General features: G+C 37.3%; 1 protein-coding gene across 1 annotated transcript in view; it reads left to right on the top strand.

Annotated features, from left to right (window-relative positions):
* camk1da (calcium/calmodulin-dependent protein kinase 1Da) overlaps positions 1 to 19,316 on the top strand; it is a 58,899-nt gene extending 39,583 nt beyond the window's left edge. The window contains exons 4-11 of the mRNA XM_084112684.1: positions 6,925 to 7,063; positions 7,143 to 7,269; positions 12,022 to 12,097; positions 14,461 to 14,573; positions 14,975 to 15,053; positions 15,996 to 16,083; positions 16,286 to 16,544; positions 17,533 to 19,316. Of these exons, the coding sequence (XP_083968810.1) occupies positions 6,925 to 7,063; positions 7,143 to 7,269; positions 12,022 to 12,097; positions 14,461 to 14,573; positions 14,975 to 15,053; positions 15,996 to 16,083; positions 16,286 to 16,544; positions 17,533 to 17,666 (1,015 nt within the window). The 3' untranslated portion in view covers positions 17,667 to 19,316. The remainder of the gene's footprint in view (positions 1 to 6,924; positions 7,064 to 7,142; positions 7,270 to 12,021; positions 12,098 to 14,460; positions 14,574 to 14,974; positions 15,054 to 15,995; positions 16,084 to 16,285; positions 16,545 to 17,532) is intronic.
* Positions 19,317 to 21,055: the final 1,739 nt, after the last annotated feature.

Raw genomic sequence — 21,055 nt, 5'->3', positions numbered from 1 at the left:
ACAAAAATGAATCTGTATAGCGATAAAAAAAAAAAATGTCATGGCGTTGTGGGCCACGACCCAGCTCATGGTGAAGTGGACGATGAAGAATGTAGATCTGGCGAGAGAGAAGGAGAGAGGGTGGCAGTCTGGTGAGTTGGCTGAGGACTGTGGATGCTGACGTAGAAGCGTTGCGTAACGCTGATGATGGGTAGCAGAATGTCCAAATCGTTCCAGCTCTGCAATCACACGCATCTTAATGCAAAGGGAGTGTGTTGCTTGTCTTGCATGCATTTGAAAAGAAAACCAGACCTCTCTCACAGGTTTACACCTGGTCTCTTTTGTCCACTTTCAACCACTTCTGTCCTGATTTCTTCGAGGGGAGGGTCTATGGTTGGGTAAATGTATGGGCTTTTTCAGATCTTTCGATCTAATGGACAAAATAAGCTTGCACAATTTACAAATAAACACACCCGGAGACGACGGAAAAGCATATGGAGAGCATCAGCTTTGCATTTCTGCAAGACGACACCGAACGCTGTGAGTGTGTGTTAGAAATCAGGAATGGCGAGAGAACATTGTGTTTGGTGCGTTTTTCACCTTCAAACCAAACTTGGGTCTTTAGCCGACAAAGTTTAAATCCCGTCTGGTAGTGGAGCGGCTAAGTGATATAATCGTTCAGTTTATGATACAAGCGTGAAAATTGGCATGAGCAGTCTCCATGGGTCACTTGACAAGAAAATTGTCCGAGCCACTTGAAATTTCAAGATTTTAAATTTTTCAAGATGGCTGACACCTTAGTGGAGCAGTTAATTGATATAGTGGTTTATTTGGTGATACAAGCATGAAAATTGGCATGAGCAGTCTCTGATGGTCACTAGACAATAAGCCACCCACAGCTACTTGAAATTTCAAGATGGTGGCCATTTTTCAAGATGGCCGACACCTTAGTGGAGCAGTTAAGTGATATAGTGGTTTATTTGGTGATACAAGCATGAAAATTGGCATGAGCAGTCTCTGTGGGTCACTTGACAATAAGCCACCTACAGCTACTTGAAATTTCAAGATGGCGGCCATTTTTCAAGATGGCCGACACCTTAGTGGAGCAATTAGGCTCATGGCAATTTTCATGCTTGTATCACCAACTAAATGATTTCTTAAGCCTAATTGCTCCACTAAGGTGGTGGCCATCTTGAAAAATGGCCGCCATCTTGAAATTTCAAGTGGCTCGGACAATTTTCTTGTCAAGTGACCCATGGAGACTGCTCATGCCAATTTTCATGCTTGTATCACCAAATAAACCACTATATCACTTAACTGCTCCACTAAGGTGTCGGCCATCTTGAAAAATGGCCGCCATCTTGAAATTTCAAGTGGCTCGGACAATTTTCTTGTCAAGTGACCCATGGAGACTGCTCATGCCAATTTTCACGCTTGTATCATAAACTGAATGATTCTACCAAACATAAGCACTTAGCCGCTCCACTATGGCTAGAGCGCTTCCCATAATCTTTACGCATTAGTCTTTTGTGGCTGTTTGAACACATTCGACCACATGAGTGTTTACACTACGAAAGCAATCCGGTCGAATGCATTTTCATCTACCTCTGGAAGTGGTCGAAAGTGGACAAGCTCAAAAGGTTTTAGACCCCATTTACACGTGTATTTAGCGTCGCCCACTTGTGGTCCGATCGACCAAAACATATTTTAATAACAGGTGTTAACAGGGCCTCAGTTTTGAGGATTGACAGCCGCATTTACTTACAGGTGTGAGTCTCGAAATCTCTTGTTCAAAAATAACTTATAGTAGCTCCTCTTTATAAACGTGCAACGGGAGTCAAGCCTGTATTCTCTTACCAGTGACCAAAGTAATATCAAAGATGGCAATGTCCATAAAACTGTAAAGTCATATCACTTTTGATACGACAAGAGTCTTGAGCTGCCAAATCAGCCAAATCTTCATTAACCAAGAGTGGAGCATTTGATGTGTGTGTAGAACACAAAACTGACGGCAGCAGGTCTGGAAGAGAACAGTGACTGGATCTAAAACCTTCAGATGACACACAGCTCATATCTCCATCTGTTATGCTAAACCTGCAACACACGGTAGACACGCGTTTGTGCAGCGCAGAGCGGCTCTCACACTCTATGAGTGACAGACAACTAGTTGTAAGTCCTGAAAACTTACAGTTGGGAGTTCGGTTATACAATGCAGTAATCGCTCCTGTAAATAACTGAACTGTGTGTGACCGTTACGTAATTAAGGACACAAATACAGAACTGAGAACCGTATTCTGTTGCTGTGTGAATGTGGCCTATGTTTAGTGGTGAAATGGCTTTCACAACCAATTTTGCAATTTCATTGTGACACACTCTACCATTCAAGTTTGGGGACATTTAGAAAGAAATGAATACTTTTATTCAGCAAGATGCTTTAAATTGATCAAAAGTGACTTATAAAAGTAATAATGTTACAAAAATAATGTAATCAAAAATACTGTTACAAAAGTTTTCTATTTCAAATAACATTTTGAGCATTATTTTTGAGCAAAGTTATTAATTTAGTTCATTTATATATATATATATATATAGCCGCTCTGGAGTAAACCGTGATGTCATCGTCCAGCTCAGTTCAGTTCTCATAATGGTGTCAATGCAGGCAGATCAATATTGTTGAATATTAAATTAAATGTTAAATTTAATGTCCCCAACTAAACAAGCCAAAAGCCAAAGGCAACAAAAGTGGAAAAAGGCGACAGTGGCAAGGAACCAAAACTCCATCAGGTGACAGAATGGACAAAAAAACCTTGGGAGAACCCAGACTCAGTCGGGGGCCATTTCTCCTCTGGCCAACGAACCAACAGTGTATGATTATGATTCAGGCAGCATTATAGGTGAGAAGTCTGATTAGAATGATTTATAATGATTTCTAGAAGGATTTAGCTTTGCCATCACAGGAATGAATTACATTTATTAATCAAAAATAATTGCAATATTAAAGGAATATTCTGGGCTGAATACAAGTGAAGCTCAATCAACAGTATGTGTTGATTACCACAAAAATATATTCCAATTTCTTTTAAAAAAAGTGAAGCGTATAATTTTATAGATTGCACTTACATTAATTCTTGTGTAATATTTGGCCTGTAAAATAATTTAAATCATGATTTTTATGTTCGTTTTATGGTGTTACGTTGTCATGGCAAAAGTAAAAGAGTTAAAAAGCAATTAACATGTTAACTCTGTTAAGATAGTGGCTACATCTTGTGACTTTACTATTGAAAAAGTGACAATTTAAACGTTTATAGATTCACTTTCAGTGCCTCACTGTAAAACAGATTCTTTTTAAAGAAATATAGCGAGTCCAAATGATTGTTTGTGGTAAACAACATTAAGCCACAAGTGCTGTTAATTGAGTTTAACTTTTATTGAACCCGAAATAATCTTTAACAGAGATGTAATTTATGATGTTACTTCCCTATGGATTATGTATCCGAAAACTGTTTGAATGATTGCGTCTATATTTAGATGCACATGTGTAGATAAGAAACGAGAGTGCATGATCTACTTCATCGATTGGGAATTGACTTGATCGTGTAAAGTGGTCTCAATGACAGGTGGCTGGAGGCGAGAGGTTGCTAACATCAGTCGAAAAGGAATTTCGGTTTAGAGATAGAGGGCGTTTATTACATTTTGATGAGAGATTACGAAGCATAAACAGGGTCAATACTGATTTAATTTCAACTTTGAATGCTGATGATGTGGAGAGGAGAGGGAAGTTAGGAGGATTAGAGGAAACAGACATTTATTTTCCGTCCTCATTTCACCCCCTGGAAACCGCATTAGAATTTGAATTCCACAGTTTTAATTTGATAGTTGGCCGGGAGCCTGCCCCTCTTTTCCCTGTTAATAGGTTGCGCCAATTGTGTGTGTGTGTGTGTGTGTGTGTGTGTGTGTGTGTGTTAGAGAGAAACATGAAAAACGTTTTGGCATATGGTGTTGAGATGAATATTTAAACAGTACAATCTGCTTTTTGTATGATCTCACAGATGCAGTTTAGAAACTCTTTCCATAATTCACTCCACAATTTGCATGTAAGTGTGTGTGCAAGTGTGATTGAAGATTAGATATGGACTGTTTTCTTCATGCATGTTGGACCCTCAGGCTCTACTACACCGTATGGCTCACTTTTACGGCAGTGGAAAGAGGGAAATGAGGACTAGATGATGGCAGAGAGAAAGGGACAGACTAAGGGCATCTTCACACTGCGTCAGAGAGTGTTGTAAATCCATTGATTACAATGGAGATGGTGCATAACAAGAACGTAGAGCAGGAGTGTTCAGTTAGTCCAAAGGGTCTCTACAATTTCCTTCCCTGCAAAGATCCATATCATCATAACTTGCTCAAGGAGTCAATGAGGCTTGGCGGAGTATGAACCAACTAAGGAGATGTGCTTCCCCTTTTAAAACACATTCAGATAGATTCCCTTAAAATAGTTTGAAGTTACTTGTGTAACTCACATCCCAGCATAAACACTCCTGATAAATTATTTGTTATTAAAGTGTCTACATTCACAAACCAATGTTAATTTTAACAGATAAGCAAGTATACTGTATACGAGATTTGGCATGGCAGAAAGCGTGCAAAGTGTGCTCCCTTATAATCACTAAAAAGCTGTCACTCATCTTATTTCTAGTGCTGGGAAAAAATTAATCGCGATTAATCGCATCCAAAATAAAAGTTTGTGTTTGCATAATATGTGTGTGTACTGTGTATAATTATTTTGTATATATAAATACACACATATGCATGTATATATTTAAGATTTTTATTTATTTATATATAAATTATTTATATTTATATATAATATAAATTATGTATAAATGTATATACAGTATATACATGCAAATATTTCTAAAATAAATACATGTATATGTGTGTATTTATATATACAAAATAATTATACACAGTACACACACATATATTATGCAAACACAAACTTTTATTTTGGATGCGATTAATCGCGATTAATTTTTTCCCAGCACTACTTATTTCATTGCGATCTCACAAAGTTACGTTATAATCAATGAAGCTGATTGCACAATTAATCTCTTATTTACATAATGTCTACACTTTGTTTGTTATAATGTGAGGATTTGCCTTGCCTAGCCTTACACAGCCTTATTTGCTTTGCCTTGCCTAGCCTTGCCTAGCCTTACACACACTCAAATGACATGTCTTTGACATGTGTTTGGCTTCTTATAAAAAGTGTTCCTTTGGCTCAATTTACCCCAGGTTAGGGGTAAGTTGATCCGAGTCAGTGGGCAAGTTGCACCATCTGGGTGTAAACTGACCATCTAACTGAATCTGAATCATCCATCCAGATAATTTACCTCTTATAAAAACTAATTTAATAATCAAATTTCCTTTTACAAATAGTTATATTTATTTTCTTAAAGCTGACTTAAACAACATAAAACCAAACAAACTAAGTTGAAATTTCAATATCTTTAATTGCGTGCATTTCTGAAACAATATGTTGAACACCATATGTTACCGTCCCAAAAGAGACTAAACAGTGTTTGTTGAGTAAAATTAGATAAAAACTGAATTAGAATGAATGAATAAATGACATGGTAGTTTTTCTGCAACGTTGAACATGTTAGGCCATTCGGGACATGATTAAGAATCTTCTGGTTCTTATCAGAGAAGGATTTGGTGTACTTGTGCATTGTTCCTATCAAATAAAATAAAAATAAAAAATAAAAAAATAAAAAATTAAATGATAATCTAAACCAGTTGCGTAATATTGCATTGAAATTATACCAGTTTAGACTTCAGAGATTTAACTTAACTACAGTGCCTTATGGTGGGGTAAGTTAAACGATGGCTCAATTTACCCCACAGCATTTGGCTCACTTTGCCCCATAGCTGCCATTTTGGACAAAACTAGCTAGCTTACCAATTCAGGCTCATATTTAGCTAAATTATTTGCATGGTTTTATACACTGCTAAATCACCAATATGGATCATAAATATTTTTAGACCTGGACAAATTTGCTCTGATGTAACAGCCATTACATCTGTTATGCTAAAATTGTACTTAGACAAGCCAAAAACAGTTTTTAAAGTAAATGGGTGCCTTCCACTCCTTCCATGTGTTTCTTTTCACAGTCTGGCAGAAATGATGGTCACATGACAATAAAAGTGTATGGTTGCCAAGATAAAGGGGGTGGGTCAACTTACCCACTGGCTCATCTTACCCCACTCTCCCCCTACATCATTTTTTTTGTTAGTGGCACAGTGCCTCAGAAGACTATCAGTTCCAAGACAGTTTTTTAAGCCAGCCACCAAAGACTATAAACTAAAGGGAGTCGACCTCCTGCTAAGCGCTCGAAGGGTGGAAATAAAGAGGTGGAAAAAGTGCATGCATTGTAATGTATCTCCTTCCAGAAGGGGGCGCTATAGTCTTAATAGTTTGAAAACAACCCCTGCTCAAACTACACCAAGTCCAGCCTAAAACTTTCAAAAACCATCAGTGTGTTCAAGCCGGATCTGCACTAATGCACGTCTACATTAGGGTCTCCTGCTTTGAGGTTAAATCTGCCTAATTTTATGTAGCAGATTTTGAATTTACATAAGAATGACTGGCTAATGCAGGCATATAAGATCAAGAGGGCAAACGTCATTGAGTTCTTCGCCGAGGCTTCTCTGTGTGACGTCTTGGTCTTTGAACTTACAGGAATGAGATAGTCATTTTCCTCTGAACTCAGATCAGTTCTTCAGTTCACTCTTATCAGAGTCGACATGCAGCACCCCCTACAGTCCTGCAGTTGTACTGTACTCTACTAATATATATATATATATATATATATATATATACACATATGGTATTTTTGTTTTTAGTGGTCTCTGTTCTTTCTCTCATTCTCTCTCTCTTTCCAGTGTGTCTGGAGGCGAGTTGTTCGACCGGATCGTGGAGAAAGGTTTCTACACTGAGAAAGATGCCAGTACGCTCATCAGACAAGTACTAGATGCTGTAAACTACCTCCATAGTATGGGCATCGTACACAGAGATCTCAAGGTGAAAGAATCACACCTACATTCACAGATATTGCTCTGGTTTGAAGTGTTTGATTTTAATGTGTGCGTTTCGTCTTCAGCCTGAGAATCTGCTCTATTTCAACCCTCAAGACGGTTCGAAGATCATGATCAGTGATTTCGGCCTGTCTAAGATGGAGGGGACGGGTGATGTCATGTCCACAGCATGTGGAACGCCGGGATACGTGGGTAAGAGTTTAATTATGGAAGAGAGATGGAGATGGTTATGATTTTGCTTCGCTGTGGGTTATGTATTTGAAAAAGCATGAATGATTTTGTCGGTTGTAGATGTGCATGTGCATACAAATGTGTGTATATAGATTTTAGCTATTGTGATTTTAACACAAGTGACTGCTTGTGTTGGTTCATTTGTGTGCAGCCTGTATCTGCACTTGAAGCTTACTCTTATCTCAGACTGACAGAAGTGCCCCAGAGTCGCCTGCTTTTCCCCTGCGATTAGAGCGACCGCAGCACTTTGAGCCAACATGGCTGCATGTGAAATAAACACACACAGGCTGGGTACAAGCATCTTTGAACATTAGAAAATACTGAATTAGAAAATAAACGAATGCCGCTATTAAAATAAATAGTGTTTGTTAATTGAAATAGGAGCTAAAATAAAAATAAGCTAAAAAATAAAATAATAATAGATAAAAAACTTAGACATTAGAAATGTTGCCTTGGCAACTAACTGAAATAAAATGAGTTTAAACTGAAGTACTAAAAATAAATTAAAGCTTAATGGAAAACAAATGACAGAAAAATAATGGCAAACAAATAACAAAAGCACATAATAAAATTACCTTAATGAAAACTGAAGAAAAGGCTAATTTAAAATATTAATAAATACTATAATTAGTTTATACATAGTAAAATAACACTGAGCGGTACCATGGCACAGTGGTAGTATACCACAGGACTGAATGATCCATATACCATGGTATTCACATGGTACTCCAAGGTACTTAGAGGATACCATGTTATTTCCATGGTTAATGATGTCCAAAAAAACATCAGAAAATAAATAAAAAATTTTAACATTATTTAAAGCATTGATATAATTATCTAACTAACAACTGTTTTTACTACAACTATTTATTAATCAGGTTAAATTATATAGTTTATAAATATACAATTTTTTAATAGAATTCATGTTTGCTCTTATCCATTTAGTAATGTTGAAAAATTAAATAAATGGTGTAGAAATAAACATTAACCAAGCTGTAAAACATTAATAAAAGCTGTTAAAGAATTGGGTATGACTTTATTTTACAGTGTCCTTGTTACACGTTACATGTAGTTACTGTAGTAATAACTATAAATGCATTATTCAATTAAATGCAATGCAAAATTACATCAGTGTTTGGGTAAGTTACTCTAAAAGAGTAATTCATTACACTTCCAATAGTGTAACTAGATTACTGTACTAATTACTCTCTCTAAGTATTGCATTACTCATTAATAATTACGTTCTAAAGCCCACATCAACCCTGACCAGTTGAACAATACAAGGATAGACGTGAAACTGCTCTTTTAATTCTTTAGAATAAATAATGTCAAATTGCATAAATTATTCTTGAACTGACCAAAGTATTTAAAGGGAGACTCTTGCATTAAAGATTTAATATATTTTATATTATAAGATATAAGATATTTTAACATTAGAATTAGTAGAGTATTTAATGCAATTACATCAGAAGTAACTGTAATTAAATTATAGATGAATTAAGAGTAATCCCTTACTTTTTCAAGGGAAAAGTTATTAAATTACAGTAATGAATTACTTAGTAATGCATTAAACCCAACACTGAATTACATGCAACTAACTCTAAACCAAACCCCCACCCTATATGTGCATGTAGATTGTTAATATTACTCAGTACTTAAATGCACTGTAAAGTTACACTGCAACAAAGACACCTTAAAATAAAATGTAACCAACAATTGTTCATGCAATATCTAATGTAAACGAATTGAACCTTATTGTAAAGAGTTACCCAATAAACAAACCATGCATTATTTAACTTATCAGTGTAGTAGCTCTAACATTAAAATGAATAAGAACACGCGAGAGTCATCATGTGGTTGAAATATATCTACGTAGTAGGTCTATAACTAGCCCAGAGTAAAGTCACCAGAGTTAACCTGCGGGGGTTTCATGGTGTTGAGTTTCCTACATGCCTCTTCATGCATGCATGTTTAAGACAGTCTTTACGTGCAAGTTTCCATGATAACCGTGTTTAACCGGCGCTGTGGTGGCTATAAAACCCCGCTTCAACCAGTTGCATCCTGGGGTCAGACGCTGCTGTGTGTGAGGTTTCTCTTCAATGGAAACACTAGACTCCAGCCTGAATGAGAGCAGCTCGCAGGCATGCATTCTGTGTGTGTCTCTGGCATGCCCTCTTTTTGTCTTTAAATGGTAACAGTCTCACACCAAGTTCTCCAAATCAAATTTAAGGATCAACTGCCGTCATAATTTTCTATCCTTCAGCTCCTCATCTTTCTCTGTATTTTTGTTTTGTCCCTCTCTCTCTCACACACACACACACAACTCTTTAGTAGACACTTCAAATGTGATGATGGGATTATACTGATCATAGCCTCAAAATAGCCCGTCTTGGAAAACATCCATTCCTGCAGTCCTAAGACAGGAATAAACGGTTTTGTTTCTATAGGGAGATGAATTCAAGCAGGTTTTGTTCACAGATACTCAATTAAACTGCAAAAGAAGCCCGTATGACCTAATGCAGTATGGATGTGTTTGTGTTGTGTAGAGTGTAGCCACGATATTTTATAATTGTGGTACCTGAGCTGTTCAAAATAGTCAACTTTTACTATTACAAACTACTTTTTCCGACAAGTAGTGGTTCAATTACTGTTGCACAGCCTTGCAACCGAGTGAGCATCACTGACAAGTGAATTGGTCAGATTTGTTTGAATAAATCATTTGTTTAGATGACTTATTTCAATTAACCATTTCCAAAAAAACAAAAACAAAAGAAAGATTTGTTGATTCATTAGTTACTGATTCAAAGTCCCTGTACCTCATTTTAGTTGTGCTTTTTTGCAGCAAAATTAATACTTATGTTTAGCACTGTTTTTGTTTCTTAACACATATTATTTTATCATTGTTTGTAGTGATCCTAGTCAAGATCCTTTCAATGGCATTAGATATATAGCTCAGTGTTTATGTATTTACTCTAAAGTTGCTAAAATCATTTAAACTAAACTAAATTATTTTTGCCAAGAATATTAAGTCTGCTTCATGTAAGAACTGCATTTTTAAAAAGTATATAAAAAGGCTATTATGATATATACTGAAAAAAGGATATTTTGAATCAGATTTTTGATTCAGTGAAACATGTTGAACTGATTCACTGATTTGAATCAAACCTGAAAACAAAATCAAACCATTGAATCAAACTATTCTCTAACAGAAGTTGCTACTGAAGTTTATATCGTAACACTGCCATACTTGAGTCGAGTTACTGACCAAATAAAAAGTAATGTCAAATTCACAGTGTTGCTCAACTGTATAATGCCAGCAAAATAACTGTAAATACATTGTGATGATTTAATACATAACACAACCCTAACTGAGATCCTTGTACTTTGTTTCAGAATTTTTTCTTATTTTTTTTTAAAATGATATAATTGACAATTATCTAAAAGATAATTAGCTTCAATGTAGCTCCTTTTCTGAAGAGTAGCTTCACTTTAGATGAAGTGCTTTATGAATTATGCATCGCTTGTAACCCGGCAAGCTAAAAAGTATCTTCCTCAACGCTGCTACCTGTGTGTTTTTTGGAGATGTTGTTTAAAGGTCATAGAGTTTCTATCATTTCTAATGGAAATGTGCCTTTTTCATTTCAAGAGCTTTTCAGAAAGCGGCTTTCATAAGTAACAGACTAGTCCAGCCCTGAACCATAGAACCAAAGCTTTTGTGTCGAGAGTGAAAGCCTGTTTCCTGAAGGGAGGAAGAGAATGTCTAGAGGCAGAATAATAGATTAAATTTAGAAGGACTCAGGAGGCTCAACCTCCCGTGGAGAGTAACAGGATTATGACAATGCGAGTGTTTGTTGCTCAGTCTCAAAAAGTAGTTTGTCCTGATGGTAAATTGACTGCTCTTCATGATTTCTATGATTGTCTGCTGTCTAACACATGTATGCACATACGGTCTATTATACCTGTATGTTCTCTTATAAAGAGCTGTAAACATCTTTATTTTCTGCTATTTCATTTTAAATAGAAAAACAATAACATGTTAAAGGGGACCTGTTATGTAAAATTCACTTTTTGCAAATCATTTCACTGCTTCACAAACGAGGGTCAGTTCAACACTGGGTTTGCACAAAAGTTGTTTCTGAAGGATTTTTAGATCAACATGACGGTGCAACTTGACGAGTTGAATCAACTTAACTCCTCAACAACGACATAAATTTATCCACTAACCATTCAGAAACGTCCTGTTGCATTCTAAAAGTCTTCTCAGTGTTTAAATGTGTAAAGCTGAACACCGCTACTGAAAATTTCGGACATTTTGGCATTCTCCAGTTTTGTTATTGCCGGTGTATCCGAAGCACGAGCTGTAAAGGCTCCGCCCTCTTCTGGAAAGGGGGCGGGGAGCAGCAGCTCATTTGCATTTAAAGAGACACACACAAAAATGGCGCGCTTTTGCTCACACCCAAATAGGGGCAAATTTGACAAGCTATAATATATGATCTGTGGGGTATTTTGAGCTGAAACTTCACAGACACATTCGGGGGACACCAGAGACTCATATTACATCTTGTGAAAATGGGCATAATAGGTCCACTTTATAGTTGCTTAACACCTGAGCTTGAATTCTCAGGAGAGATTTTATATATTTGCAAGACTGACTAATAAGACAGGAATGGTGTGATTTGTCTCAATCGGCTCTGTTTCTTTCTCTCTTCTCAGCACCAGAAGTTCTCGCTCAGAAGCCGTACAGCAAAGCCGTGGACTGCTGGTCTATCGGAGTCATTGCATACATCCTGTGAGTACCCACAATGCTACACTCGTCCTTTCATTTATAAGCTGAGGAATCATTCAACTAAGGTTTGAATGAGACTTTCATACAAAAACAAGATTGGAAGAAACAGTAAGTGACCCATCTCTCCTGATCAGCTGCAGATGTTGTGCCCCACTTTACTCAGACCCCTTATATGGTGCAGTTTGAGCGAGTCATTAAAACAGGAAAAAGAGAGTTTGTGTCTCACAAATATTTGAGATGCTGATTGATGGAAGATTTTAATTTTCTCAGCAGATGTTTTATGGAAATTCTATCTTACCAATAAATACTGTGGTGGTACAGTTGTTACAGTGATGTATGAGATGCTAATGCCATGGCACTGATTTATTATGAAGGATTCACATACTCATATACAATGGTATTTGCATATAGGGCAGGGTGGCAAAAACATTTTTTTTTTTTTTTTTTTTTTGATGATGATGGTTGATGTTTGAGATTTATATATGTGACGGTACCAAATTTTCATATATAACGATAATTGCTGAAGCTTTTATCACGGTATATTGTATTATCCAGGAGTTTAATTAAGTTACCAAAAAGTGTTGTCCTCCTAACAGGTTTAATAACTTTTTTCTGATGATTAACACCATAGTGAATACAAAAAAGTGAATTTGGTTGTTTGAGCAAAATCATTGTGAATATATATTCAATAGGCTATTATTTGAGAAATCCCTACACTAAAAGTACCCCCCCGATTCCACTGTGTTTTCTTAATTTCACCTTTTTTCTCTCTCAGTCTGTTTTCTTGCGGGAACGTTCATAAGGATACTGAGAATGTGTCATAAAAGCTGTACATTTCACGAGCTGTGGCCATCTGCTCTTCTGTGTGTGTGTGTGTATTATCATTTCACTGGGTCTGAGAGGATACAAACCAACATAAAACAAGCTTCGCATCACCTTCTCGTATCTTAGTCTGCTACAGATCTCCATGTACATCTGAGTCATTTCTCTTTTGTTTTGGTCTTTCGATCCCGGCTGCTTTGGGTCGACTCCTGCGCCAACACAAACACTCACACTGTCTGTCAACAAACTGATGAAGCTGTCGTTCAGACTGCACTTCCCATCACTCCCACTCACAGCTGTCCTGATCAAAAGAATTCACATGGGTAACACTTTTCGATGGTCCACTTTAGGCATTCTACTAACTATGAGACACTTTGCAATTTAAAAACATTTTGTGAGCGCAAGCTACGTTTCTCGTGGGAGTGCAAAACATTTTGCTAAGGAATGCTAAGTTTCTCAGGGGAACGCAAAGGTTTTGCTAGCGGACGCAAGTTTCTCAGGGGAACGCAAAACATTTGCGAGAGAAGGCAAAAGCACTGACTTATTATTTTTCCTACCACCACCATGTCCCTTTAGGGGCTCCATACATTCTACTTTGCAAGTACATGTCAACTTATATAAATTATACAATAAAAATTACAAAAATCACTTATAAATACTAAAATGGAAGCTGAAATTATACAAATTAAATCAATGAATAAAACAGTATAAACACTACTAAATAAAGGCCTGTGCCCAGCTCCTCCTCCGCTAGAGCTTGAGTCAGATCTCATGGATGGTTGGCCTCCTCTCAGGTGTGATTATTGCAGTGACAACCGGCCGAAACCATAGCTAATTCTCTTAGCGTCTGATTAGCTAAGAGAGAAAAACACAAAGCTAATGGGGTCGAAATCAGGCAGAAAATTACCTTCCTTTTCTCCCCCACTGCCTCTGTTCCCCATGAGGAAAGGTATTTTAATGGCTTTGATGATGGGAGAGAAAAAAAAAACCATTCCAAGAGATTTGATTTACATTGCTCAGGTTTAATCAGCTGTCTTTCTTTTCTGATTTCCAGAGGCCCATGGGGTTTATTTACGCTTATTTATTGAGCGTTATGTTCACTGTTAAATCAAGGTGTCCGCTGATGTGTTTTCAGAGGATTACAGTGATAAAATAAAGGTATTGTTCACCCAAAAGTTTACTCAGGGCTAGGGCTATTAATCGCCAATATGACAAAATAAGCACTAGTAAAGTAGCACTTTTGCACTGTTTTGAAGCCATATGATACCATTTTTATGAAGCTGTGTTTATGAAATGTAAGTAGTATGGTTGTGGGTTTGATTCCTAAGAAATATATACTGATTAAATTAGTAGTTCTCAAACTGGAGCCTCAACAAACTTCCAAGGGGGCCTCAAAATGACGAAGCAAAAATATAGTTTAAAATATTGTTGTGGACAATGGGGAAAGGGGGACTTGAAGTCAAAAAGGTTGAGATCCACTGGATTAAATGTGAATGTTGAATATGCTGCAAGTGGAAATGATAAACTCATGTGTTTTCTTACAGATTGTGTGGTTACCCTCCCTTTTATGACGAGAATGACTCCAAACTCTTTGAGCAGATCCTGAAAGCGGACTATGAGTTTGATGCACCGTACTGGGATGATATTTCTGATTCAGGTATATTCACTCTGACACGTGTAGAAGAGAACCAATGCTTATGGTCTGGTTTATAGGCATTTAATCTATAACACACTCAGTAACCCCACATGCTGCCAGTAAGAGTGGAGAAATGTTTTACAGGAAACTGGAATTCGGTAATTGCTACAGGCTCTAGCTATGTGAAATTCTTCCAAGCTATGAATCAGGGAACAATGAATGAATCCAAATGGTGTTGTCAGAGCTTCCACTGATAAACTCAAAGTCTCAGTTTTATCTCACCAACAGGATGAATGTTGCACACTGTAGATTCACTACATGAGACAATTTCTGATGCCTTGAAATGTCAATATAGTTCAATCGTTATATGTATGTATGTATGTATGTTTTGTGTGTTTTTAATGTTTATGTTTAATGTACAGCAAAAGACTTCATCAGTTGTTTGATGGAAAAGGACCCCTCAAAGCGATACACATGTGATCAGGCCCTTCGACATCCCTGGTGAGTCTAGTGATGTCCTGATCTATAAATAATCTATAATAATAATAATAATAATAATAATAATAATAATATCTTACCTTCTTAAATACCTTTTTATAATGAAGCAATACTATTAAATATAATAATCATTTAGAGTGAAACTATCAATAATTTAGTAATTTTTTTTAATAATTTCAGTTAATAATTTAAGTAAATTATTTAAATAAAACAATAACATTAAAATAAATTAATTTGTTAATAATAGTAATAATATCTTACATTATCATTATAAGCAATAATTTTAAATAAAATTTTTATTATAATTGATAGTAATAATAACCAGTTCATAAAATAGTACATTAGCCTAACTGTAGGTGAAATAGTCACATGATGCGAAAAAAGGAAGCATTTAATAAAGATCATTTTGTACCAGTAACAAGTAGAACTCAGATCATTGTTCTTTGTGATTTGTTTTGTTGGACTTTCATTCGGGTCCTCTAAGACACTTGAACTGTACCAGACCAATTAAACTGTAACCTCATAAACAGCATTTAGAGACTGAGTTTTATTTCACTTTATTAGTGCAAAGTTTCATCCGTATTAAGTGGAGACGCTATCTGCGTCAGCTGGGGATTGCATGTGTGTTCTGAGTATCAGGCTGAATTCTGTCTCTCTATTATCATGCACCAAGATCTCTCTCAAGGGCAGGAGGAAAGCAACTGAATAAACGCTAGCCAATTAAAACACTGCGCCTAATCTCACATTATGTATTCCGAAGCGCTAATCGGCAATTAGCACATCCTCTACAGGCACTGTTAACAAGCCTTTACCGAACACAGGATTTTGAAAATGGAAGGATTGAAAACCATAGGGAATATACACACTTTGTAGTAAATCAAAGTGCTTCTCGAGAGGAGAGATGAGAGGAGACCAGAGTTTTGACTTTGTCAATTTGCTTTCCAGGATCGCAGGAGACACCGCGCTCTGCAAGAACATCCATGAGTCCGTCAGTCGACAAATGCGCAAAAACTTTGCAAAAAGCAAATGGAGAGTGAGTACAAGTGACCTTGTAAATAAGACCAGAAACACACTTTATGCAAGTATAGTCTGTGAACACATATTGAAACACAGCTTGTGTAGTTAGAAGTATTTGGTATTTGGAGTGCTGTATGGTTTGGGCCCATGAGTCAGTCTGTGAGAATTGTCTGTTTCACTTCTCATTGTCCATGACTTCTCGTTTCTCCACATAACAGCAAGCCTTCAACGCCACGGCCGTGGTTCGCCACATGAGGAGACTGCAGTTGGGCAGTAGTATGGGGAGCAGCATGGACCAATCGAGCTCCGCCAACCAGAACCGCACACTGAACGCGAGCCAGACTCCAACTCTACCGCCCAACACTACACCAAACTCCACTCCGGCACTTACCCAAAACCACAAACCTGCTGCCAACCCAAATGCCGTTCTTATTAACGATTTGGCCACAGGAAACACCTCTTTACCACGCAAAGACTGTAAGTGTCTTTTTTTTTTTTACATAAACATAGTAAGTGCTGTCAAATCGATTAATCACACCTAACATAAAAGTTTGTAAAATATATGTGTGTGTATATACATACATGCATGCATACACACACACACACACACACACACATGTACATAGATAGATAGATAGATAGAGAGAGAGAGAGAGATAGATAGATAGATAGATAGATAGATAGATAGATAGATAGATAGATAGATAGATAGATAGATAGATAGATAGACTGACTCACCTAAAGGATTATTAGGAACACCTGTTCAATTTCTCATTAATGCAATTATCTAATCAACCAATCACATGGCAGTTGCTTCAATGCATTTAGGGGTGTGGTCCTGGTCAAGACAATCTCCTGAACTCCAAACTGAATGTCAGAATGGGAAAGAAAGGTGATTTAAGCAATTTTGAGCATGGCATGGTTGTTGGTGCCAGACGGGCCGGTCTGAGTATTTCACAATCTGCTCAGTTACTGGGATTTTCACGAACAACCATGTTGCCACGTAGAATTAAGGCAGTTCTGAAGGCGAAAGGGGGTCAAACACAGTATTAGTATGGTGTTCCTAATAATCCTTTAGGTGAGTGTAGATAGATAGATAGATAGATAGATAGATAGATAGATAGCTGTGGGATTAAAAATGTTTGTAAATTTTGTTTGTGTGTGTATATATATACTGCATATTAATACACACACACATATATATTTACAAACTTTTATGTTAGATGCCATTGCTCGCGATTAATCGATTTGACAGCACTAGCTTGCTCTTCAACAATGTCTGTCAAAACTTAATTTTAAAAAACAACAATACATGTTTAAGGCATTTCAAACATACATAATAATTAAGATATAGAATAGCATCTAGAAAAATATTGAACTAGCTATAATTGCCTAGCCCTAGTTTCTATATTAAATGTACCAGTTTCCATGCATGCACTTCTAAGCAGTGAATTTGCATTTGTAGGTACGGCCCCTCCTCACACTTCCTGTTCTCTGGCATCAGCTGCTGCTTCCTCCTCTTCCTCGGGGGCGGAGCCCTGCAGGCCCCTCCCTCCCTCCGTTGCGTCGGTGAGCACAGTGCTAACTGGGACCAAGTGACGCCAGGTTCTGCGGGGAGAGAGCTGGGAGGCCACTGCCCTGTGAGTCCTGCCCCTCAGCCCACTCCCCGCCCTGCCGTCCTGTAAGGCAGAGGACTGACCCATCGCCATAGCATCACTGCGCGCCTAAAGCACTCCTGCCATTTACCCTCCAGGCCACTAGAGGGTGCAATGCATGCAGCGGCAGGAGACAGAGATTTCCAGCAGATGGCTTCCATTTTGAGAAGTGAATTCGTGCGGCTGGACAGAACTGTGATGTCTTTGCTATGAATGTGCTACGAACCTCGCCAGCCGTGTTACCTTTGGGGGAAAAAAACGAACGAACGAGTCAAAAAGAGCGCAGAGGTTCAGGTGCGAAAGTGTGTGCATGATCGTGTCCGCCCTTATAAGAGGACGGCGCCAATGTCAAACGATTCTTCTTACTATATCGTAACATGTCTAGCTCTTCCCTCTTTTCCCTTTTTACTTTCTCTATCTACTCACGATTTCTCGTATTCCTTCTTAGCTACCATTCTGATCTTTCGTGGGTTTTTCACTGATGTGTCATGCTGACCTGCAGAAGTGCTTTTAATATCACGTTAAGACTGTTTTGCGACATTTTCTGAGTCAAGACTTCTGTTTGCACATACGAGAGAACATTTACTGGCGCTTTACAGTGTTTTTACAACCGCAAAGCTGGGAGATTATCGATTTGAGACCTCACAGTTGGGTTTTAGCATCACGAAGTTCAAGATATCTGATAAAACATGCAAGATGTTTGATTGTTATCTTACTTAACTGGACTTTTTTTTTAAAACGCAGAGAAAAAGCAGCTTGTTTCTGTTTCTATCTGCTTTCAATACACACGGACAGTAAGTGTTAGGTACTGAATATAGTATAACTGTTACTCAAACACACACAAATCTCCCGAAAAGCCATGGCAGCGTCTTTCTACGCCCAGTGTACGAGTTCTCAGGGAATTCCGCCACTGCACTGGGCATCATAGTGATGGGATCTATCCTAAACGCCTCCATGGTTTGAGCTTTTCTCATCCAGCCAGAATAATGTCAAAAATGTAGTTTAGGATGATAGACAGCTGTTGAACTCGTGCATACGATTGTATGACAATTTGACCATGCGGTAAAACTGACATGTTATGCTACATTTATGCTGTATCAGAATTAGCCTACCACAATTAAAAACATTTTCAAATTACTAATAGAGTGCAACAGCCGGGTATCGGAAGTAGAAATGCCATTGATTTTTTCCATAGGGGAATAGATTTTTAATGGTAACTTACTAAAGCCTTTAAAGACCTGATGTGAGCTACAAGGTTGTTAACGCTATATGCTTTTGTTGAAGCCTTCAGTGTTTATTATATTTCTACTTCCTTTTTAAATAATCGTGTTTAACAGCGGAATTCCTGGTGAGAAACTACATTACCCATGATCCTTTATATCAATCATTTTATATTTATCTGTTGTTTTTACTTTGATTGTCATTTGCAATGCTTCATGGGATTTGTAGTTCTTTCTCTGAGACAGCCTTGTACTTTCTTTTCCTCAATACTCTTTTTTTGCTTATTTTTGTACGTTTGTAATGTGGTGATTGACATTGTAACTGGTTGGTTTGGCTCATGGCTTATAACTATTAAATTAAGACTTTTTAAAAATCCCTATGAAAAAAATAAGAAAGAGTGCATGCACTGTTGCACTCTATTACACATTGGAAACAAGTTAAAGGCGAGACCGATTTTTTTTTTTTTTTTTTTTGTCCAACAAATGATAGACGGGGAGTGTTTTGGAAACTCGTTTGAAACTGGTCACTATTTTTGCAATGTTTTGTAATGGAAGTGGTGTAGAAACTTCACTTTTAAAGGCAGTTTTGTTTAGATACTGCGACTATTTCTAGTTAATATGTCATTTTATCAAAGACAGTGTATCATGGTGTGCTTTCTTTGCTCTTCCTGAATTCGCAAGAGGTGAATTAAGGTGGCTATGAAGTATTTTGCCTTCCTCATCAACAAAGTCAAGCATAGGCCTATATCCATTTGGCGTAATGACAGGTTAATTTTTTTTAATCATTTTTGGATCGGTAATTCTGAGACAGTATTAACGCAGCATTACTTTAATGGAACGGAAGCCAACAAGGACTTTCCAGTGCAATTCAAAGTGGCTGAATTTCTATTATTGGTTTAAGGGCTAAGTTAAGGTTTTTACACTTCCTTATTGATGGGTGACGGGTCTTCTGTCCTCTGCTATTATGTCCTGTCGGGTTTTTAAAGTGACTGATGTCTTCTTTGCCCTTTATGGTTTGCTAATATCACAGGAGGGAACCAAGATTTAGGAGTGTGTGACATTTTCCAAAGTGCCATTGAATATCTTCATGCATTTGACATTAGTTTGGTCCTGAATGTTTGTTTCAGCGTGGGCGGCGCCTCACCATGAGGGCTTTGAGCTAATGGGTTTATTTTTCAGTCAGGTCATGCATGCACCATTTTGTCTTCATTTTCACACCCGAGAGGAGCTTGTAATCTCATAACAGAGATGCTTTCCACAAAATAACTGGGGCAAAGTTACTGTACGGTTTTGTATGTCACAAAAGCTATTTTCTTTGAGGTGAACCATAATGCACATTTCTGTTAAAACATTCAGCCGTTTACGGTCTAAGAATGAGGTGTTACGGTTGTTTAAATGAATGTTAAGCTCTTTTGATAGTATCTGTGGCATAATGTCGATTACCACAGGAAATAATTTCAATTTGTCCTGTAGTTTCTAATAGTAAAAGTCTATGGAAAGGCATCACAGATGGAGTAAAAGCCAAAATGTGACGCTCATATTTTTGTTCAAGCATTTCTATTAATTTTTCTGTGTTATTTGGGATTTTAGCTGTTCAGGACTTCTAGTTTGGTGTTGCTTACATATTTACTGTGAGTTGTGTCATGTAAACAGTACCTTTTGGTATCCCGTGCATTTTGGTTTAAATTGGAGGTAACTTTGTTCAAACAAGGTTAGTAAGCAATTTTGCTTGACTAGTCTTAAAAATGATATTGCTGTTCTCTAAAAACATTTATTTTGGTGCAATTTCTTGCGCTTGTAGACTTTTATTGTGTCGCTACATTACTGTAAATGTCATTTTTGCTTGTTTCTATAAACTGAGGGACAATTAGAAATGATTTTCTGTGGTAAAAGGGCTTAACATTTTTGGCCTAAGTGTTCATGTACTCTGTGTTTGTGAGTGTCACCTTCTTCTGTGTGTATTTATGGGTGTAAAATGCAGGAAATGTGTCCGATATGCTGGTTTTGAATTTTTTAAACCCTCAATAGGATATGCAGAAAAAGTATAAACCAAAACGTTGGGATGTTTTGAATGAAGATAATTATATACAGTTACTGCCACTACTCCAAGCCA

This window comes from Abramis brama (genome assembly GCF_963993115.1).
Source record: "Abramis brama genome assembly, chromosome: 4".
NCBI lineage: Eukaryota > Metazoa > Chordata > Actinopteri > Cypriniformes > Leuciscidae > Abramis > Abramis brama.
Note: the sequence above shows the minus strand (reverse complement) of the source record. Positions and strands in the feature narration are given on the sequence as shown.